The 23,077-nt window shown below is 41.3% G+C and overlaps 2 protein-coding genes across 2 annotated transcripts in view; both read right to left on the bottom strand.

The window, feature by feature from the left end:
* tmtc2a (transmembrane O-mannosyltransferase targeting cadherins 2a) overlaps positions 1-4,463 on the bottom strand; it is a gene marked incomplete at its 5' end in the record, with an annotated part of 53,289 nt that extends 48,826 nt beyond the window's left edge. The window contains one exon of the mRNA XM_083907414.1: positions 4,381-4,463. Within this exon, the coding sequence (XP_083763540.1) occupies positions 4,381-4,463 (83 nt within the window). The remainder of the gene's footprint in view (positions 1-4,380) is intronic.
* Positions 4,464-11,687: 7,224 nt separating this feature from the next.
* mettl25 (methyltransferase like 25) lies at positions 11,688-22,922 on the bottom strand (the record flags this gene model as incomplete). Its single annotated transcript, XM_083906866.1, has 12 exons — positions 11,688-12,109; positions 13,415-13,486; positions 14,308-14,382; positions 14,590-14,683; positions 16,057-16,130; positions 16,495-16,524; positions 16,636-16,730; positions 20,039-20,186; positions 20,482-21,057; positions 21,689-21,795; positions 21,962-22,144; positions 22,706-22,922. The coding sequence occupies 12 exons, from the start codon at positions 22,920-22,922 to the stop codon at positions 12,002-12,004; spliced, it is 1,779 nt and encodes a 592-aa protein (XP_083762992.1). The 3' UTR covers positions 11,688-12,001.
* Positions 22,923-23,077: the final 155 nt, after the last annotated feature.

Below are 23,077 nucleotides of genomic sequence, written 5' to 3'. Positions count from 1 at the left end.
GGGCCACAAATAACTGACCATTGGCCTTCATCTCCCAATATTTATCTCCTCCAAGCACATAAGCCGTGTTTCCACCGAGTGGAATGGTTCAGTTCGGTACTGTACGGTACACATTTCCATTAGGAATAGTACCAAAAAACCCAGTCCCATTAGTACCATTCTTTGGTTTTCCCTTCCCTTTGGGGAAGCCTGAGTAAAATGGTACGGTACGGCAACAGTTAGCTGATTGGGCTACAGAAAATTGCCACTCCTTTTGCGATCGGTATAAATATCCCAAGGAAATCGAGGCAAACGCCTGCAGTCTCATACCAAGCTTGACGTCCTGTTGAGCCACAAACTGAAAAGGTAAAAGTGAGCTGCTGGATGTCCTCCTTTGTAGTCCGTTGTGTTGTTGTCTGTGGTGTTAGCACAATGTCATTGCATCGGTATGACGTCACGCTACGCGGCTAATCGGGCACAGCCCACACCAAGTAAAGGTACTTTAAAGGTCGAAACTTTAGTCTGAACCAGGGCTTTACCATTCCAAACCGTGCCATACTGTACCAAACCAACAGCGTGACTTCATCAGCCTCAATTAGAGCAACCCATTTGAGTTAATCAGATCCATCCATACAGATTCACTGTACGTTCTATGCAGTACATGTCAGTGTTTCAAGGGGTTAAAAATCTATGCACCAACATTCAAAAAAAAAAAGGCAATTGATTAGCACTTCATCTCAAAGCATTACGGTTTGAACTAGCATGAAAGGGTGCACCCCCTTAAAGACAACCCCATACTGATGCGTTTATGGGCAAACCTCAGAAACCAAGCTAGAGAAGTAACAGATGTCGAAGCCCACAGACTCTGCGATCCTCCACTTCACTGCAGCACTTCCATCCAGTCACTCCTCTGTGTCACCGCTGCCTTTAATTGTTTAAACCCCTTGTTTGGAATGAAGACATTCAGCTGTAACAATGAGGATATTGGATACGGATTGAAAATACATTTCACAGTGCTTATGAGTGGGGAACAGGCCAGGGAGTGAAATCCAGGCTTCTAAATCATCTAAAGCCCCAAGAAATGTAATTGTTTTCCTCTTCCAAAAACAAGAGAAGGAAGATGTTTTCACTTCTACCACTCCCCCAAAAGGAGCAATAATACATTTCTGAGAGGGACAGTGACGTGACTCAGCAGATGTTTTGGAATGCTGTGAATCCTGAGAGCCGTTTAGGACGCATTTCATTTCACGACTGTGGCTCTCGTAATACAGTCGCCAATGTCGGTGAAATTAACGACAACACGCAAAACCATTTGGTGACCTGTCAGAAGAGGGTGAGATGTCCAGTCTGTGACAATTCAACAGCCTGTAAATATATATCAACAACCCACGAAAAGGCCTGACTGTAAACCCAGCAGATCACATCTTGATTTTTTTTACCCCTAAAAATCAAACCTCGTCTGGCTCAAATAATCTCTCGAAGCTCCTGTAAAAAACGTACTCATTTCACACGCACACAGGGCTTTTCATCGGGATTACCAACGGGCCAAGAGAGCGCTTGGCCAGACCCGGAGAGCGGTGCCCAGGAAAAAAAACACTTGCCGTGATTGGAAAAGCAGACGGCAGCCAGGAACATCCTCGTGCGTTATCTGCTCCTCCAATCTTGTGTGAAGAACAAGCGCGTGACGTCTAAGGAGAGTTTGATTACTGTGGCCCGAGAGGTCAGATAAGATCGTCCCAGTTCACAAAAAAAAACCTGATTTGTCCACAGCCGTGGCAGTCTTTTTGACAGCTTTCCCCGAGCAGAATGATTAGTGCGGCTCTCCTCCGCATCAATCCATCTCTTGCCGTAACCTTTTGCTCATAACTCTTTTCCAATCCCCCACGGGAAGAGACCTCGGGGCACGCAGCTCTTGACCTCGTCGTTTGATGGACGACCGCGGAAGGTCAGACCTCTGATTGGGTATTCACACTCCGTGTCCGTGTGAGAGCGATGGACCGAAAAAAAAACGTCAGTGTCTGTGTTGCGCCTCCCAGAGTGTAAATTACTACGGTGACTTTGATAGATACACAGCGTCGGTAGATGCTGAACTCTCGCTGAGAAGAGGGGATGGAGTGCAAGTGCAGGCCGGAGCGTGCAGAAGAGCGCCGCGGGGTAATCTGTCACCAGACGGGCTTTCTGACAACCTGGCGTTGTCGCGGTCACGATGTACAGACGAGGCTGACGGATGCTTTGGGGGGGGGGTGAGGTGTGATGTAATTAGACATGGCACAAGGAAGACCACTTGTACTTGATAACTCCAGGGTTGAAGAACCGCAGAAGAAAGAACCCACGTGCCCTGATGTACCTGTAAGACCTTGTGGTGGTACATTCTTGAGTGTACTATTAAGGATGCAGGTTATTTTGGATCTGAAAACTGTTTTTTAAATGAAAATGAAGTTGTGCGGGTGGTGGAGATGATCTCTGACCTTCCCGTGACTGGAGGTGTTCACCAGACTAAGAGAAATCCAGCATCTTTCCATACGAAAGTGATTTTCATCCTTGATGCACAGACTAACATCAGAACGGACATGGCTAAAAACCCCTGATATTCATATATCCAGCACTTAATGAAGAACTGACTCACCAGTTCCTCCTCTGTGCAGAAGCTGAACCTCATGAACCGAACTAGCAGCGAAAGAGAGTGACCGAGAACAGCTTTGATTTACGATCTGACAAGAAAGCACCAAATCAATCCCTTTAATATTTCACCAGAAAAAGCCAAAAGTTGTGTCACTTATTCATGTGATAAAGCATTTGCTGCTTCTCTCTGGTTTCTATGGTTTCAAACTTTGACGTCTTCGTGTTCAGACCAAAAAAAAACAAAATCTGAAACCGGGTTGGCCTTTATTCACAGTTTTCAGTTGTTTTATTTATATATACTGTATAGACTAAATGATAAATTGAGCAAGAGACAAAATAGTCAATATAAATAGATGGATATTGAATATAATCTGAATTAAACAAGGGCCTTTCTACATGGCCTTTCTTCCCTTTCCCTTCTGCAGGAACTACATCTCTGATCACCGTGGCACCAGAAGGTTTTGTGGTGTTTTTTTATTATTATTATTATTATTATTATTATCATCCTCTCATGCGTGGACATGTTTATTCAGCTGTTTGTGAAAATTAAACATCCCAGTTTAAATTAGCTGGGTCCTCTGGAGTGGGGGCAGGGGCAGCATGTGTTTGAACAGGAGAGGACAGGAGGATTATTCCCCACAAAGAATATGGAATAATGTGATGGTCCGTGCGTGGAAATGCCCCCATGATTGCTGCTACCAAACCAATTTCCCCCGAGGGAACGAATACAATCAATCTGTATCACACACACACACACACACACACACACACACACACACAATCTGCTTGATCAGACCCAGAAGACACAAAAACAACCTCTAAAGATCAATAAAACGTAGCTTTACGACCCTAAGGTATTTTAGGAGAAGTGTCTTACACTGGATATTAAGATAACGGGATTGGACTTTTATTTTGAAGGAATCATAGGCGGTGCATCGTATCAATGAGTTGTGGATTTTTTTAAACATTTAAAAAAACGTAAAAATTGTGTTTATGCATAAAAAAGCTGCATTAAATTCTAATGCAAAGATCCACTGCATGTGTTCGACCCTTTCATACATACTGTGTTTATATATCCATCCATTTATTTATATATACATTCATTTTTAAAATGTCATTAATCAATTTTAAAGCAATCCATGGCCAGATTATGGCCAGAATCCAGATTATATACACATATACTGTACATGTTAGTACATGGGCATATAAAGGTTTATATTTATGTTTTTTGGTGTTGTATTTGCATATTTTTTAATAAATAACTCATCTTATTTATGTTGTGATTTCTGTGTTGATTACTGCCTGTAGGAAGTGTCGGATTGCCATTCGTCATCTTTCATTGTAATCCTAATCTTTATTATTTGTTTTATTTTTAATCTAAAATAGGCTCTGCTTAAGCTGTTGATGCAAGTGAAGGAATAATGTGTGCATGACAAGTTACAAGACAGTTGTAACTTGCTGCACAAACACAAACACACACAAACACACACACACACAGCAGCACACTCCCATTCTGTCTCCCTGTCTTTGTGCACACACACACACACACACGCACACACACACACAGCCTACAAATAAGCAGTGATTTATTACAGGCTGCGGACAAAAGCACATGCATGGAAGCAACGTCCTGTCCCCATTTGCCTCGCTTTCTACAGAGGAGATGAAAGTGGAGGATCAGTGATGATGATGATGATGATGATGATGATGATGATAACAGTGTTATTGACAGAATCATCAGCAGCAGCAGCAGGAGGAGGAGGAGGAGGACAAACCTACCTGTCATCGTAGCAGAAATCGGCGTCCAGCGTGTTCAGATAGAGACCCACTGCCACGGCGGTGCACACCAGCTCCGTGATCATCTCTCAAGAGCAAAGTGGGAGAAGAGCCGGGATAGAAATGAGTGATCGCAGGTCTCCTTCTTCTTCTCCTCGTTCCTCCTGTGGAGTCTAAATGTTATTGTGCTCCATCGGCAGCACAGCTCGCCTTTTTCCACGCCACGCTCGCTCAGTGTGAGTGAGTCAAAGTTGTCCTTCTCTAACCCATGGTGGTGCGGAGGAGGCAGAAGAGCTCAGCGGTGCCGGAGGTGTGAAGCTGTCTCCGGGTCTGCTTCAGGAGCTGCTGCTGCTGCTGCTGCTGCTGCTGCTGCGGCTTCTCCTCCAGTGAACGCATCTCTCTGGTTTGGCAGCGGAGAGAGAACAGGCTGAGGAGAGGAGACGCATGTGGTTTTTCACCAGAGAGGCTGCGCATGCGCACTGGGCCGCGCACTGGGAGAGAAAGTGGAGAGAGATGGAAATGCTGCTTTCATTTTTAGAAGAAGAAAAAAAACTCCTCCTCCTCCTCCTCCTCCCTCAAGATGTGGACATACTGTCATAATGAGTTTGCGTTTAAAAAAAAGATTGTAATAATATTGAATATTAAAGAGAATAACACAATTTACAAAAAGTCATATATAACTAATACAGAGCTAACAAGAAAGAAATGGAAACAAAATAAAACAGCCTGATTTCTGGGATTTAAAATCAGAATCCTGAGATTAAAGTCAGAATTCAGAAGAAAAATATCTGAATTCTAGGATTAAAGTCAGAATTCTGAAATTGAAGTTGAAATTCTGAGAGAGAAAAAATCTGAATTCTCAGATGAAAGTCAGAATTCTCAGATTAAAGTTATTATTCTGAGGAGAAAAGGTTTGAATTCTCAGTTTAAATTCGGTATTGTGAGAATAAAGTCAGAATTCTGAGCGGAAAATCCAAATTCTGAGGGGAAACAAATCAGAATTCTGAGGATAAGAAGTCAAAATTCTCAGTTTAAAGTCAGAATTCTGAGGAGGGAAAAGTCTGAATTCTTAGTCCGAATTTATCTAAATTTAAATTTTGTTGTATAACTATAATGCGAATGAAATCTCTATCTATGAAAAATAACAGACTTCAAAGCAACAAACAAATCAAGTTAATGTATAAACAGTTTGTTGTATCATGTCTCTGTGTCTGGTGCTGTGTTCCACTTAATTAAAAAAAAAAACAATACAGAACAACACATTATTCTCCTAAATGAGGTGCATCATAGACAATCATTTATTAGCATTATATACACAGAGCAATAACACAAATGGCCGTGTATATTATTGTTCTGTACAAATCCACACAATGATTCTTAGTCCACAATCTGCTGAGAGGAGTTTTGTATTCAGATCATTAAATGAGGTCCAGAGAAACAGCTGAGCTGCTGCTGGAGGAGGAGGAGGTGTCACATTATCTCTCTGACCTCCAAATTAAAACTATTGATTCATTTCCCACACACACACACACACACACCGTCTCCACAGAGACAATAAAGTGTAGGGAGTGAAGGTGTTGACAAGGATGCAGAAAGATGTCAGCGTGCATCTGTCACACACTGAGGATAAAAACAACAGACGGACGTACGAGGTCTGACAAAGCACCTCAGGCCAAGGTCGGACAGTTATTCCAAACAGGGCCCTGATTCTTGACCCTCACCTTGTCGAAAAACCTTTTAGACTATTTAGGACGCCATGCGGGCCGATCTGTTTTCGACTTATGTTGGAACGCTCAGCGTTGAGAGAAACGACTCGAAGAACAAATGACCCCAAAAACACGGCCTTCACCTCGCTGCTCGTGTTATATATAATCACCAAGATTATATGTCGTCCAGTAGCCAGAGTACAAGAGATTAACGGATTAGTAAAAAAATATTCCTGTAGTGTAAACAGGTCCAGGGCAAACAAACACATTACTGAGGGAAAGTATTTACTCCTCCTGACAGATTAGTCACTGTGGGCACAACTCTGCATAAAAAACATCCCCATATTTGGTTTTAGTTGCAAATTAATGTGTTTTTTTTTTGTTTTTTTATCATTAAAGCCACATTTTGTTTTGCTCATTAACAAAAACTCAAGCATATGCAAGTCTTCAGCCTGGGCCTACAGCTCCAAAAAAGTTTGTTTTACGGCTCTCACAGTGTGACTGCTGCTATACCACCACTACAGAAGGAATAGAAATGCAGCAAAGCAAAGAGAGCCAGAGAATTCACTTCATTGTTCTTCTCTAGTTTATAGCAGCGCAGAGAGACGACACACACTGATGCAAAGTTTTACTCTCGTGCCTAAGACCAGGCGTGTCCAAAATCTGGCCCGTGGGCCAATCATGGCCCTCCGTCAGATTTTGTACGGTTTTATGATGAAAAAAATCTGATTTCTCGGATTAAAGTCAGAACTCTGAGATTGAAGTTAGAATTCTGAGGAGAACAAATCTGAATTATCAGATTAAAGTTAGACTTCTGAGATTAAAGTAAGAATTCTGAGATTAAAGTCAGAATTCTGAGATTACAGTAAGAATTCTGGGATGAAAGTTAGATTTCTGAGATTAAAATAAGAATTCTCAGATTTAAAGTCAGAATTCTCAGATTACAGTAAGAATTCTGGAAATGAAGTTAGAATCCTGAGATTAAAGTAAGAATTCTCAGATTTAAAACCGGAATTCTCAGATTAAAGTCAGAATTCTTAGATTAAAGTCAGCATTGGGAGATTAAAGTTAGATTCCTGCGCAAAAATAGTCACAATTCTCAGATTAAAGTTGAAATGTATCATTTATCGCATGTTACATGTGAAGTCAATGTAACATACGCAGAATATAAAACAGACGTTGTTTCCAGTTCTGGATAAAATGAGGCCAATGCAGAAGTGTCTACAACCTGCATTCTCTTGAATGGCCACCAGGGGGGGGGGGATTCTAGTTGGTTTTGTATATGTATTGATTTTCCCATGTCCATTTACTTAATTATTGATCCATTTGGAGTAAAATAGATTGGTAAATTGATAGACTGATATGTTGTGACAGTGACATCATTGACAAAAGAAGGTTTAGCGGCCCGTTAGCTCGTCTGGAAACATGGTAAAATCCTCCATTTGCTGCTTTACAGTATTATCGAGTGGTTTAATGTTGATATATACAAATCCAAGTATAATACTAAAGTTAATGTGTCCATTTCCAAGAGACAAAGGGCCAAAAGCAAGTTTATTTCCACTGACTCCAATAATAAGAGGTTTCCTCTCCCCTCTTTTAAAGCCACACAAAGCGAGTCACGGCAATTTCCCTGCGCTATTTACTGCGGAAACATTGCCTCTTCAGCCCAGCAGATAAACATCACACACAGGAAACAGATAATCACAGCTGCCGTCACACAGAAAAAAAAAAACGCACGCTGACCGCTGGGATTAACATCAACGACGCAACAAACCCAGAGCGGGAGCCAAAATCCAATCCACGCTGGGTTTGTGGAACAGCTAATATGAGGTGTGTCGCCTCCCTGATTCTGCCCAGGAAGGTCAGAAATAGCCAGGAAACTTCTTTGTGGCCGGAGAGTTGTTTGGGTTTGGGCTCTGTAGTGAGATAGATTAGGTAATGAGTGTTTGTTATTTCACATTTGATTCGTGTGGACGTTAATGTGAATTGGCCTGAGTAATGGGACCAAATGTCAGCGTTCATTTTTTTTTTTTTTTTTTTTGCCGTTTGGGAAAATTTTATGAAACAAAAAGAGATAAAAGAGTTTTGGCTTTGGCTTTTTCCTATAAAAACCAGTCATTACCTCATTTAAACCCCAGACAATGCTACTGTTAAACTAATGCAGTCAAGACAACTGGAAACACATGAGAGGAAAAACCTTGATTTACTGTCACATCCACTGAAGTTCTTTGGTTGTAAATCACAGTTACTGTACCAATACCACTTTTTTGTGTGCGTCCGATACCGATATCAAAAACTCAAGTATCTACACATAGACATTTAGATATGACTTATTCATATAGTCATTTTAGACCATTTATGAATGTGCTGAGCAATTTCAAAGACGTGATTCTTCAACCGTGTAACAAACAGCCCAAACATGACTCAGCTTAAATGGTTTTGCTGATATTTATTTATATTTGTTTACAGTCTGTGCATAGTGAAGAATACGAAATATGCTGTAGTATTCAGACCGATACTGATTCTTAACCAAGCTCACAGCGCCCTCTGGTGGAACACAATGTAATCAGACAGTCTGATGCACTTCTATACTGTCTGATGCACTTCTATACTGTATTTTGAGCCTGAATTTAAAAAAAAAAGTGACTACCCTAATGCATAAATAATGTTTATGTTGTGAAATTAGGAATGAGAATTGGTTTGTAACATCGCTATCAGACACAAACAACGTGGTATCGTCCCATCCCAGGTTAAAATAAGGCTAATAGTGGAATAGCCTTCATGCAAAATACATGACTGATACTAATTCCCATCCCTAATTAAATTTTTTTGTTGCATCATTTAAGTAAAGCAGCAATTTGTGCTTTTATCAGGAAAAGTACAGCAGTTTTTGCAGTTACAGTAAAGGTCAACGTTGCGTTTTCCATGAGTGAAACAGAACAAATGTTTTTCTTTATGACTTGGCAGCTGTTGAGCCTTTAATATATAAAGTAGACATTAATGTGGACATTACAACAGACTGTTTTTCCTTCCTCGGGATAATAAATGTTGTTTTGAAAACCCTCTCTCCGCTGCTGTCTTACATTAACGCAGTCGGGGAAAAAAGCGTACATACGTTGTGCTTGTTTTCCCCCCCTTAAAGCCGAGGCTGAATATTGAAAACCTAAAGCCAAACAGCGTGCGCCCGACGCCACATCGAGCTGAATCTCACCGCGAACGCACATCTGGCAGAGAGGACGTGGACGTGTTCGTTGGCGCGAGGGTGGCAGCCTCGTCTTCCCGAGCTCGGGACAGTCAAAACAGGATATGGTGATGATGATGATGATGATGCTCACGTGGACTAAATTAACGGATTAAGTGAACGGGAGGTGAACGTGAAAAAAGTATGTGTTCCCATTCACTCAGAATGGAACGGCATCAATCATCACCCAACAGCATTGTGTGGCAGCAGATGAGGATTTCAAGTACTATGAGCGTAACTTCCAATCTACAGAACCCCAGGAAATAAACCATTAATAGCACATCAAGGCAGAGCAGTGACCACTTCATGACTCAACAGAAGACGGGAAGGATGTGACGAAGGCCCGAGAAACAAAAGCCGCGCACGTGTGATTTCACCTTAGCCGACTCTCCTCAGTTGCAGAGCGGAAGTGTTTGGAGTGCGTCAAACACTCGGGGCACCGTTTCTCACGACGGCGTTCCTGTTACTGAATGAATGTGGGGGAAAAAAATCATCTCAAGGTTCCTCCGTCCAGGAAGCAGTGCCCTTTAAACTTCATCCAATAATATCTCTGAGAGTAGTTCTCAGCTGATGAATGTCATGTGTTGGACTGAAAGACGGCGCTTTCATTCATGCGAGCGCCGGTGGGAGGAAGTAGTGAGGAAGCTTCCTCGTGCACTGGAGCGGCCTGAATGTGAGGGAATGATGAGCCGGAGGAGAAGACGCGGGTCATTTGTTGAATTCTACCCTTCATTCACGCTCAAGGTCTGATACTTGGAGGTAGGGGTTGATATGGATGACATGAATCTGCAACCCACCTTTGCACAAGACCTTCAAAAGAAGACAAACGAAGAGTAACTTATTTATTTTGCTCATTTCAAAAGTGGAGGTGAACAATCCGGTTCTGATTTAGAATCCATTTTCCAGAACTTTGAGGTGTTGTGGAAACCAGGAATTCCCTTTTCCCCCTAGTAAATAAGTTCCTTGTAAGAAAGGTTCCTGGAAATAAAGGTGCTATAATTCAATATGCAGTCAAAACTCAAATTGGTTCCTATTTAATGTAATTGCATTAATTATCCCACTAATTGATTGATTTTCCTCAAACACAACAATCAGATTTGTTTGTGTGCACTGAACTTTACTTTTATCCTGCCGTTTGTGTTCGGTTTCCTGTTTTATTTTGGAATAAGTCTGCTTCCTGTCAAGTTTCCCTCCTCTGTGATTAGTGAGTGTCCTTGCACCTTATTTCAGATCAGTTACTCGTCGCCTTTTTACCTCTTTTGTTGCCTTGTGCTGTTTTGGAAACGAGGAAACCAGGTCAGATGTGGTTATTCCATGTGGTGCACATTTGAGTTTTTATATATATATTTATACACACTAATGTGTGCAAACATGCGTGCAAGCACCAGGACCAGGACAGGTCGACAGGACATGACTCATGAGCCCACAACAAAAACCCAGTGACATTTATATCCTGAATTGGTGTTTGTGTCCAAACTGCTTTAGCCAGTTTTAGTGCCGAACCCAAACACGCGTCCAAACACAGCAGAGACGTCCACACATCTGTCTTTTACCCGAGTTGCCAAACCAGACCTGGGAGATGTTCTACAGATGTGTGTGTGTTTGTAAAACTGCTGCAGGTACAATGTCATAATAAGTAACCGTAGAAGCTGTGATGTGAGGAAGTGCTTTGTACCACCGGAGCACAGAGAGACTGTTTTCATTTAGTTCCTAATGAGTTTTAATTAAAACCTGCAGACGCCGAGACGATCGCTGATATTTAACGATGCTATCATTTTTGAGCTTTAGAGTCAACATTCTTCACAATTTTCTCACATTTTACGCTCCAAACAACTAATAAACTAATCAGTAAATGTGTTTTCACACAGAGATGGACTTCATTTTTGTCTGCGAGTTCATTTAGCTTAAGGCCACCGATTATATTTCAAGTACTTTATTTTCCTTTAGAACTTTGGTGTTCCGCTGAATGCATCTCCTATCACATTTACCCCATTTTTGTGTTTCAACAAACACAATAACGGCAATATGCACTCAAAACTGTGAACAAAAGCATGTAAAAAGAACAATATGTTAATTTAGTTTAAGGCCACCTATCATATTTCAAGTACTTTATTTTCCTTTAGAACTTTGGTGTTCCGCTGAATGCATCTCCTATCACATTTACCCCATTTTTGTGTTACAACAAACACAATAACGGCAATATGCACTCAAAACTGTGAACAAAAGCATTTAAAAAGAGCAATATTTATTTTTAAAAAAGGGAATGAAGGGCACATATTGTCCTTGTCTATCTCCTCCCCTCACTGCCTTTGTTTCAGGAGCTTAAAAAGTGTGTTTCCAGACATGTCAACAAACCCTGCAAATCCCACATCGCTACGGTGTCCCTGGACGGTCTTTAAAAACAAGTGTTTCCTCAAGAGTCTCTCGGAACACAAAGACACAGGAGCACAGAGACGGATTCTAATTCAATCAAAGTGAAGGAGCTGCTTTTTCCAGGTGTTTAAAAAAAACAAAAAAAAACAAAACATGTGTTTTCGTGCACCGTCCTCGGAGAGCGGAGCACGAGGTCAAGGACCTGAGCGGTGAACATATCATAACATTTGCTTTGCGCCACAAAAGACTAATAAATTAAAGAAAGATATGGCTGAAAGGTTCAAGAATTAAATTCACAAGTTCATCAGCTCGCGTCTCCGCTTCCGCGTCGCTTCAATCCGACGACGGCGTAACATCTCGGCGACAGCAGCGGATCAAAGAGCTGCACCAGCGCCGAGACGGACACGTCCTCCTGCCGGCACACAAACACACAAAAAAGACACGCGGGCCGTAAAACAGCGAGACACAATAGAAGAAGCGGATTAAAAACACATGGTCATAAAAAAAAAAAAAAAATTGAAGCATCTCCTCCCAGTTTGGCTTTGTGACCCCTGGCATCGTTTTGCCGTATGATGTTCATTGCTTTTAAAATTGATTCCCCCAGAGAGGACACATCTGTGCAAATATTATGTCAGCTGAACTCATGTAAAGAGAGTTTGTCTTCCCTGATAGTGACATGTTTACTGGTAGACATCTAACGGCATCTCTGCAGCGTCAGCATGAACGGGAGTCCGTCTGTCATGTAGTTTTTCATGAAGTTTATTCCACTGTAGGCCTTATTTTAATGAGGGATGGGACGATATTACAGTTTTTGTGTCTGATACCGATTCCCATCCCTATAACTTGAACACATTTGAAGAAATTATAGCGGCAAATATACATTGGGTATGTTAATATATTCAGATAAAATGCCTTAAAATGTGCAAAATGCAAAAACAAAGTGTCTACGCAGACAGGAAAACTGACAAGTAATATGATTTATGCATTAGGGCGGTCATTTTTTTTTCAATTCAGGCTCATAATATACAGCATAGAAGCGCATAGACTGTCTGATTACGGTGTGTGTTCCAGCAGAGGGCGCTGTGAGCTCAGGTTTATTTTCATCTTTTTGTGCTGAGTCATACATTCCTAAATGGTCTTAATTGTCTGTATCGGGGTAATATCGGTACAGAAAAAAAAGTGGTATCGTCCCTTCCATAGTTTTGTTAGCTGTAATTTTACATAAGTGCAATATATGCGTACATTATCACTTCCTGGACGGAGGAACCTATCAGTAAATCCTGTTTATACAGTAAATATCAAGCACATACCCTATATATACTAGTAACTTAGCCTCTTAATGTCTATAATGTACATGTTATTTTGCTTTTCTATAGTCTTGATAGCTTTGACAATAGGAAGTAGGAGGGGCTAAAAAACTTATATTAGGTCATCTGTTGTCGGGTTTTACGTACAGTACATGAACGTAACTTGGTAAACGCGTTCATTAGGTTGGGACGGGCAAAAAAGTCGATGGAGACTTTCCCGCGAATCCAAGAGGAATGCCGCCATCTTGGATTGAATGCCAAACTCTGAGGCGATTTTGGCGATGTTCGCACCAATGGTATTTGAACGAACTTGTACTTTCACATAATGTGGAAATCCATGTTTATTATCCATTACCTTTGTCTTTACTGTCTTTACTGCTGAGTATTAAAGCACTAATGAGTGATTCTACCTGTTCTTTCAGGTAGCATAGTCGATCCAGGAGAATCAGGCCTTCGATGCAGGGAGCCAGTGTCACCTTCAACTGCACAAAACAAGACAGAAAAAAAACAGTTTTTCACCGTCTGGAAGCGACTTCCAAACATCCTCCATGACTCCCAGTAAACGGTGAACGTCTTTGTTTATATTCCCGTGTTACTGTTTTGTGTCTCAGAGAAAACTTGGGACGTCGGTTGACACCACAATTAGTGGCCTCCCGTTTGAAAACCAAAGGGCTGGGTTTCTCTCTGTTTTCCAAAAAACAGCTTTTTGCGTTACTTCTCCGCAGACTGCGATGAGCTCACTTAAAATAGTTTTTGGCCTGGTACATTTCATTTAAACAGAGGAATAAAAAAAAAAAGCTGAAGCAGGTTGTTGCGGTGTTTAAGTCTGGATGTCGCTTCCCATTTTTATAGCCTCCGTCTACACATTTATTTCCCCCCGGACTGATCCAATATTCACTTGTTGACTTCAAAAGGACGGATTTATTCTGAAAAAAAAAAAAAAACATGTTTTGTGAGGCCAGAAGAAGTTTGACCTCTGGCCAACCAAACCTGAAGAGTTGTGAGCGAGTCCAAGTGAACATGTGTGCCAACATTTTTTGAAATGATTCTCCAGAGGCGCTCTTAATAACGATGCCAGAGAATGTTTTGTTGAGGTCACAATGTGTGTTTCCTTAAGCCAAGGAAAGGCTGGATTTCAAGGGATGTTCCATCTGGAGGTGACCGACTGAAGCGCTCGCACAGAAAATCTGGAAGAATAATCTATAATAATGAGGTTTTGCGCTAATTTTAAAGACTTTTTCTCAGGATTATTGTGCTCACACGGGATAGAAAGATGGAAAAGCTGACAAATATGAGGCCTCACCATGTTGAACGCGTGCATCTCACCCACTCGTGGCCTGTGTGTGTCGTGGTATTCCTGGATGACGGCGTCAGAAAGCTGAAAAAAGAAAAAAAAAAAGGTGTCGCAAAAATGCCGTGCCAATACTCGCGGGAACGGCTAATTGTGGAAAACATCTCAAGCACCTGTTTCACTTATTAGCCTTAGCAATAAACTCAATGTTTGTCTGAATATAATGAGCAGGAAATACAGTTTTCCCTTCATTCCCTTCCCTGGAAAGTGGAGTTGTAATATTCCACCCCTGACCTTTGACTCATCCAGCTCCAGTCTGCGTAACGCTCGACGCACGTAGTCCACAAACGATTTAGCCTTGGAGTAGACGTTCCCCACTCGTTTTTCACTGCGGAACAAACACACATATGTACTAATTTTTCATTGAGTTCATTTAGTTTAAGGCCATCTATTATATTTCAAGTGGTTCATTGTCATTTATAAGTTTGGTATTCCGCTGAATGCATCTCCTATCCTATTTACCCCTTTTTGTGTGTTTCCACAAGCACAATAACTGCATTTTTCATTTTTTCCAAATCTCGCAAACGGCACTGTTAACCACTTCTAAAAGGGCTTAACTGTGATGAATAGACGCTGCTAATGGTTATTCGATCCCGCTCTGATGTTAGTCATTAAACATAAGGTCACAGAGCAGGAAGCGCTCAGGGTTCTTTTAATTGTGTCTGATAAGAGCTAATTCAAATTATCGTTCATTACGGGCCAAACGGAGAGCGATGAACGTCCTGCAGCAAATCTGGAACCCGGATCTGGAAGAAAAAAAGCCGTCGAACCTTCTCAGTCATTAGGACATGCAAATTAACAGAACGGAGCGAGCACAAAGGTTTCGTTTATGTAGAAGAGCAAAGAGCCGCTGGTCATCCTTGTTTGTTTATATGGAATTTACCACATTAACATCACCTTTTTTTAATTTATTGGCTCCAACGGAAAAAAAAATCCCAACAAGTAAACAAAAAGGTTAAAAAGTAGGAAAACGGCAGATGTGAGAGCAAAGAATTAGCATTTGGACTTAAAAGTTAACAAATAGTGCTTCTTCCTTGAAATAAACTGTAGAAATACAGTGTAAAAACAACAACTGCAAGTGTAATGTAGAGAAAACGAGAAACAAACGATTACTAGCTAACGGTTATTAATCGCTAGCTAGTAATCGTTTGGTCATTAGCTAATAATCGTTTGGTCATTAGCTAATAATCGTTTGGTCATTAGCTAGTAATCGTTTGCTCGTGTGGCCGTTAGCTAATAATCGTGTGGTCATTAGCTAGTAATTGTTTGGTTGTTAGCTAATAATAGCTTGGTTGTTAGCTAATAATCGTTTGGTTGTTAGCTAGTAGTCGCTTGGTTGTTAGCTAGTAATCGTTTGGTCGTTAGCTAGTAGGCAATTTGAGGTTCTTAAATGTCTTGTTTTGTCCACAAACCAAAAATTATTCAAAGAAACCAGAAAATATTGACATTTAAGAAGCTAAAACTATCAGAAATCTTGGTTTAATCATGAAAAAAAGCTGACAATTTATTTAATAATCAATTAATCGAGTAATTGTTTCAGCTCTAGTGCAATAAATCCACACTGTTCTCACCATGATTGTTGTTTCAGGTGTTTTTGTGTCTAAATTCAACCTCATTTCCAATATAATCCATATACTGTATATAATGCATAACAGGAAACACACAGACACTGAGTAAATCAATCCAGAAGAGTTAAATAACCTTTTGTAGGAGTTGTAGTGATCCCTGAGGATAACGTGAAGAACTGCCCGGTAGAACAGAGACTCCATCTGAATCTATGGGGACAAAAAAAAATTCTCACGTAACTTGATTCCAAATAATGAAATTCACTGTATTTTTCACGTCAATCATTAAAAAGTTATTCCCCCTTGAGATCCATCCGACAATATTTCGGTTTTTCCCAGAGAGTAATAATCAAACCTGCAGTCGTGATTACATTAATATTTATAACGGTGTCACGTATCTCTAAACAAACACGGTCCACAAACCACAGACTTGAAACAATGGCAGAATTAAAGGCCTGATTGTTTGAATGAATACATGTAGATCTGACTGATCCATGTTTTATGGATTCGGTTCTTTTTTACCACGATGACAGTTGATGATATTGATTACAGCGAGAGTGCATACTGTACTCACCCCCTGGCCCAGTGTAACCCTCTCCAGTGCCTGTTAAGGAAAAAAAGTACAAGATGGAAAAACTCAGATTTCTCATTTATCCGAGGGGTTTTGTAAATAAAGACGCTTTCCTTTGTTGTCGTGGTGTCACTCTAAACTCACCAAACACGCAGACATCCTGGCGTTTCTGCCGCAGAACCACGACTGACTGCGGAGGTAACGGCTCAGCGGGAAACCGCACGCGCCGTTCAAACAGTCTGGGGTCGGGAAAGCACACAGAAGAAGGAATACGAGTTAAAAAGGACAAGATGAGGTGTAAATATCTGGTTTGTGAACGACTTTAATGTAGAATTCTGTCATTTTTTTCAGGGGTTTTTGTGTGTTTTAGTTCAGAATTCTTTAAAATACAATGAGAGCCACAGAGAGGTAAAAAATCAGCTCTGGCATTCTAAACGTGAGTAGTTCTGAAACAATTAATCAATTATTAATGGATTATTAAATTAATCGTCAACTATTTTGATAAGTTTGAAGCTTTTTTCCTGATTAAAACAAGATTTCTGATCGTTTTAGCTTCTTAAATGTGAATATTTTCTTTGTTTCTTTGCTCCATACTTTCAGAACTCTTAGAAATAAAAGTGTTAAGTAGAACCATATACAGTCAGACATTCAAGAACATCGTCATTTCCAGGTTTGATAAACACTGATTGACGTTTTTGAACGTTTTCTGACATTTTATGGACAAATCGATGAATCGAGAAAATAAACGACAGATTCCTCGATGGTGAAAGTTAGTTGCAGCTCCACATTCCAGGATTCACATCCCGGTTTTTGTTCACTCCTGTGTGACTTTGATTTTGTTACATTGCCATTTTTAAAAAATTAAGATTGTGACGAATGAACATTTGTGTGTAACTTTTACTCTAAGAACAAACCAATGGCTTCCAGGAATCTTCACATTATCTAAATCTGGTCCTCTTTAAAAAAAAAAAAACGTTTGGACTGCTATGTCAGGGGTGGGACACGACCCAAGGGATTCTCCCTTTCCAGTTTTGGAGTGGATCCAGTAAAAAAAGGAGGGTGGTCACTGGAATAATTATTATTTATATAACATTTGAACTGTCCACGGATGTCGTCAATGTTCTCCCGTTTGGTAAAGGAAGCCTCATTATTTCTCCCAAATATGCCAAACTGTCCATTCGATGTAAATCCGTGACCGTCAGAGAAAGGAAAATAGTCGTGACTCCATCCGACGTGAGGGGGAAAAACGGCAAACGTGACACGTGCTGTGTTTCTAAGTTTCTAATGAGAGCAAACGCACAGTGATGAGAGGGCACTTTGACAGCGTGCCGTCCTTTGTTAAAAGGGGTCAGCGACTGAGGCCCCCAAATCCAGAGGGAAAGAAAATCTCTAATAACATGTGCAGCTGGGGCAGCTCGGGGCTTGTGCACACGGTTCCGGACACAGTCAGGTTTACCGTCCTCCTGTCCTGGCCTCCTTGGACAATGATTGAAGTGGACAAGCCCCTTTTCCCTCAGTCCGACAGATGGATTACAGCGTGTCCGCAGAGCTGTTTATAATAACCGGGCTTCACGGCGACCGCAGGGTTCACGACTGTGAAGTGGCAGAAAAGACAAATATCTGGATGTGACCACTTGAAAACAGACGCCAGAGCGCACTCTCGTCTGGGTGGTTGTTTTTCCGTGTTTTTTGCGCGTAAACAGCAGCAGGAATAGGAGTTGGACTTAAGAAATGAATGCAGCATTCAAGGACCAAACAAAAAAAAACAGAAAAACTGTATATAATGAAGCTTTTTTAGCGATTCAGCTTGTTTCTAGGGTGAGGCAGGCCACCGCAGGAGCTGGCCTGCATCCCAGATTGCACTGTAAGGCCTGGGAGAGAAAATGTGTGTGTGTGTGTGTGTGAATCCTTTTGTTGACTTCTTTAAAAAAAAAAGGATAGAGCTTGGAGAAACAAGCACGAAGGAGCGGAGTGTTTTCAATCAGCTGTCATGATATCATTCTCTGCTCTTGGACGATGACGGAGCGGGGGGCTACGAAAAGGGCCCGCGCGCCGTTAACAGCCGATGACGCGATGATACCGCGGCGAGAGGCCCGGCGTGGATCCCCGGCGTGAGACGTGTGTGTGTGTGTGTGTGTGTGTGTGTGTGCGGATGATTTCATAACTCATAGAGCGTGCCGTGAAACACGGATGATATCAGTTGGAACCCGCCAGCCGAAGCTAAACAAAAGCATAGAAGATGTGCTCATGCATTTACAGTTAAAAAAAAAGATTTTCATCCCCCCACTAAAAGGTTAAACGCCTCATCATCAGCAGCCTGACGCAGCCATCCTTCATAAATCCACTCTGACAGCTCTATCAGCGGGGATTCGGAACTCTTATCGGCGAGAGCGCTAACTTGGCCAGGATTCTGTGGAACATCTGACTTATTTACTATAAAATATTGATTTACTGTACTGTACAGTGAGAGTTGATGCAGGAGGGGGGATTATATTCCATTTCAGATTGGAAAGTGTGGATGCTGCAGGTGCCCCTGTGGTGAGATTGCACACGAGTAAAACAAGGATGAAAACGCAAACTGTAAGTTTAGTGGCTCTCAAACTGTGGTACTTTATATGATATATTATTAAATATTACATTAAAATGTGGTACTTGGTATAAAAAATATGAGAAAGCTGTGTGTTAAGGGATTTTACCTAAAAGTAGTTACCATGCCACACCACAAGGTGGCGCACCAGTCCTTTAACCACTGTCAAGTGTATGCTCGCTCTCTGACCCGAGACGCTGACAGGAAGAAACACCGCATTAGTGAGTATTTTTTGTGTGAAATACCTTTCATTTAGACACTTTTATTGAACCAGTCGGAGTTACGGGAATGTTCTCTAATGTTTGAACCAACCGCGCTACTCTGTGTATCATTGTGAACAGCGTAAACCTACTCTGAAAAGATCGCTAGCTAGCTAAGTTAGCACGATGCTAACGCAAATCGCTAGTGGCGCTAGCTCTGGTATCCATTGTAAAATGTAATGGGAGTGCTAACAGTGTGGCTAAGTAAGCTAACCTGCCACTACTGTAGTTAAATGAGAGAAATAGTAATTTACGGTTTAAAAGGTTAATAATATAAATAAAGGTTTATGAATGCATTTATGTTAAAATATAAGTTCATGATGGATAATTACTATACTGTAAATGTGTACAGGCTCATTTACAATGATTTAACCATGTATATCCAGCATTCGGATATATATACTCTTGTCACTTGCATCGAAACACAAAAAAAATGTCATGCAAAGGGTAAGAATGTAAAGATAAACATTGCTTTTAACAAACAACAATCAAAAATAGAAAAATTTAATGTTTTAAATAAACTGTAAGTACAAGTTTCCATAATAAAGGACCTTGTTGTAAACCATCTCTGACTAAGCACTTTTGGCAAGACTTGCAAAACTTGCAGCCTTTGCAATTTGCTCATTGTGTGGCTCCACATTCCATTTCAGAAAGATTAATTATTCAGCCCCAGTGTGTGTGTGTATGTGTGTGTGGTTACCCTGTCCAGCTGGGTCAAACTCCTCAGACAGCAGGTGATAACAGCAGCCCACACTGCAGACTGCAGCCAGCTCTGGTTTAGCCACAAACATCCTCAGGGTGCTGGGAGCCAAGTCCCCACACGTGTGCAGGCCGACCAGGACTGCGTCCTTGGGTGTTTGTAGGAAGCGTTTCAGAGAAAGAATAGAAAGAAAAGAAAATAAGAAGTAATAGAAGAAGACAGGATTGTTGATCGATGGTAACATTTCTCGATGATGACACCGTGCACATTTGGCACAGCGGTTACCTCCCACTCTTGCCCCGGTGATGCAAACTCCAGCTGTGGTGGCAGACTTGTAAACAGTTAGAAGCTGCTGGCCAGCCCTCTATGTGCGCCACCGCCCCGATTACAGTAAATCTACTTTGAATATGTGAGAAGATTCTGTGACATTGAAGTGAGCTCACCTCCAGCTCGCCGATGAGCTCCCTCAGCTCCGTTTCCGCTGTGACGTAAGACGTGAGCGGCGAAAACACGGTGTCTGCGCTCTCGGGTCTGCTCAGAGCTTTCCTCTCCAGGTTCTCCCTCTTCCTCCTCTCCCTCTCCTCGGTGCTCATCTGGGTCGGAGGAACTCTGGGGGATGTCGTCGGTATCAAATCCACTGATAGAGCGCTGAGGAAGAGCTCCTCTGGCGTCTCTGATTGAGTTTCCACTGTGGAGCTGACATCTGATAATACAGTCAAAACCTTCTCTTCTTCTTCTGACATAATTCCTCCCCCAGTTTCACATAAAGCACCGCTGTCTCTATTCGATCCAGATCCAGGCTTTATTGCTATGAACTCCTCCTGAGGTGAAGGTTCGACCTGTGCCTTCGCTGCCTTGCTGTTCTTCTGGAACCTTCTGGAGAACTTCTTCAGCTTCCTGTTCCTCTCCTGGGCACCGTGGGTGTTGGTGGTGGAGGAGTCGATGCCGTAGACCTGGAGACCGTACTGCAGTGACAGGAAAGAACTCAAGTATCCTTTCCCTGAGCCCACATCTATTACCTGGGTGGAAGAAAAAAATCAGGTCACCAAAATAAAGCATCCTTCCAAGTATTTAAAAGCACAGTATGTAATTTCTGCTGTCTCTAATAAGCTTAAATAGAAATACTATTTTGAGGATTTAGAAAATGTTGATGATTTTGCTAATCAACAGAATATATAACATTTGTCATATTTTTTTCTCTTTTTCAACGCAGAAATGTTACGTACTATATCTTTAAAGTGTATAAAATGTACATGAGATAATTTCAATATTTTGTAAGTGCAGTATCACCTGAATTGTTGTTTTTAAATAACCTTTAAGATAAGGAGCCAGGTCAGCGATACGTAATCTGTCGTTTTTGGACTAGCATGTTTCTACGGTAGCCCAGAACTGACAAACATTGTTAGCGTTTTGATGCTAACTGAAGGCGACATAGGTTTTACAACAACCCTTAACCTTTATAACCTCAAAATTAAAATTTCTGACCAGGATTGATAAGGTTGTGTTCAGGACATCTATGACTACTAGCATACTGTAAATCAGACATTTTTACTGTACAATTTGAGGGAAGTTAAAAGTCTCATATTGTACTTTTTAATCAAACAATTATCACCTTTGAGAAAGTTAAACTTTAAACAAATGTTACTTCACCTGTTTGACTCCACAGTGCTCGGCTAAACAGGCCACCACCTCTGACATGGACTGGACCTCATGAGATTTTTTGGAGTTCATAAACTCCTCTGGCTCCAGTTCAGCACCTAGAGAAAATAGTAAAGTCAAACACAGCGATCTACACAGTCGTTGCTTCTTTTAAATAATCCCCACATCAACGCTGTAGTCATAACCTGAGCAGAATAACCAGGTTCTGGTTTCCTACTTTAACTCACAACACAAAACATAACTTTAAATACGAGTCTTTCGGACCTATCTCTGCTGCTGGATCGCCAGACTCGAAGGTCTTCTCCCTGAGGACCTGCAGTAGCTCATCCCTGCTCCAGCTCACTCCAAGGCCTGGAAGCGAGTGGTTTTTGGCTGCCTGCACGAGTCTGTGCGTATCAACCAGTCGATTCGTATTGCGGCAGAATCCAAATATCGTCTCGGATCCATCTGTTTGGACAGAAAGGCAGAGACACGGAGATTAATAGCATAAAATGGTGGAATTGAAATTGTAAACTGGGTGACCCTGAATGACCCAGTGACGCACTGGGTAATATATTGGTTTTTATGACGTTGAAATAGAATATTTTACCACAAGACAGTAGAATTTGGATTTCCAGGTTGTGAAAAATACATTTGGCTGGTGTTTATCCTGATTTTACTTATGGATATTGGAAATACTTTTGACAATATTTCAATAATAAGCTGTTAATAATAAAGTGACCTTAACCTCCTAAGAGTCATAAAAGCAACAATGGTGAAATGAGGCTGCAAATTAAACCTATATTTGATCAATTATCTTTAAAATATAACATTTACAGACACAAATATATACAGATTAATATAAGCAAACTAATTAAATGAATATAAAGATAAAATTGTAAAACATAATCAAAACAAAGATATTATTTAATTAATATTAAATTAAATTATATTAATATTAATTAATATACAAATCATCTAATACTTGTGCGAACGTGTATTTTTCTACTATTATTTGAATTTCGTCACCTTTTCCTTCGGGCTCTGGCTCCCCCTGCTGGTCACCGCCGGTGCTCACGGCCGAGAGGACCTTCTCCGGCGACAACGCCACGAAGCGTTTCCACGCGTCGTGCGTGAAAAACTCCACCGTGTGCGCGTTGGCGATTCTCAGAGTGATCGACAGAAACACTTTGACGTCGTCTATCCGCCGCTGAATGTCGGCGAGGCTGGGCGAGGAGGGAAACATGATCGAGCAGCGATCTGGCGCAAACCTCTGTGAAGCATGGGATCAATCGTACGCTGCTGACGTAAACCTAGGCGTTAGCAGTCGAAAAAAGATGTTCGATGATTTCCCAAGACGACCAAAACTAACAAACAATACTAAATATATACTAAATGAAT

Source organism: Microchirus variegatus (assembly GCF_963457635.1).
Source record: "Microchirus variegatus genome assembly, chromosome: 20".
In the NCBI taxonomy this organism is placed as follows: domain Eukaryota; kingdom Metazoa; phylum Chordata; class Actinopteri; order Pleuronectiformes; family Soleidae; genus Microchirus; species Microchirus variegatus.
This window is presented reverse-complemented; position numbering and strand designations above follow the sequence as displayed.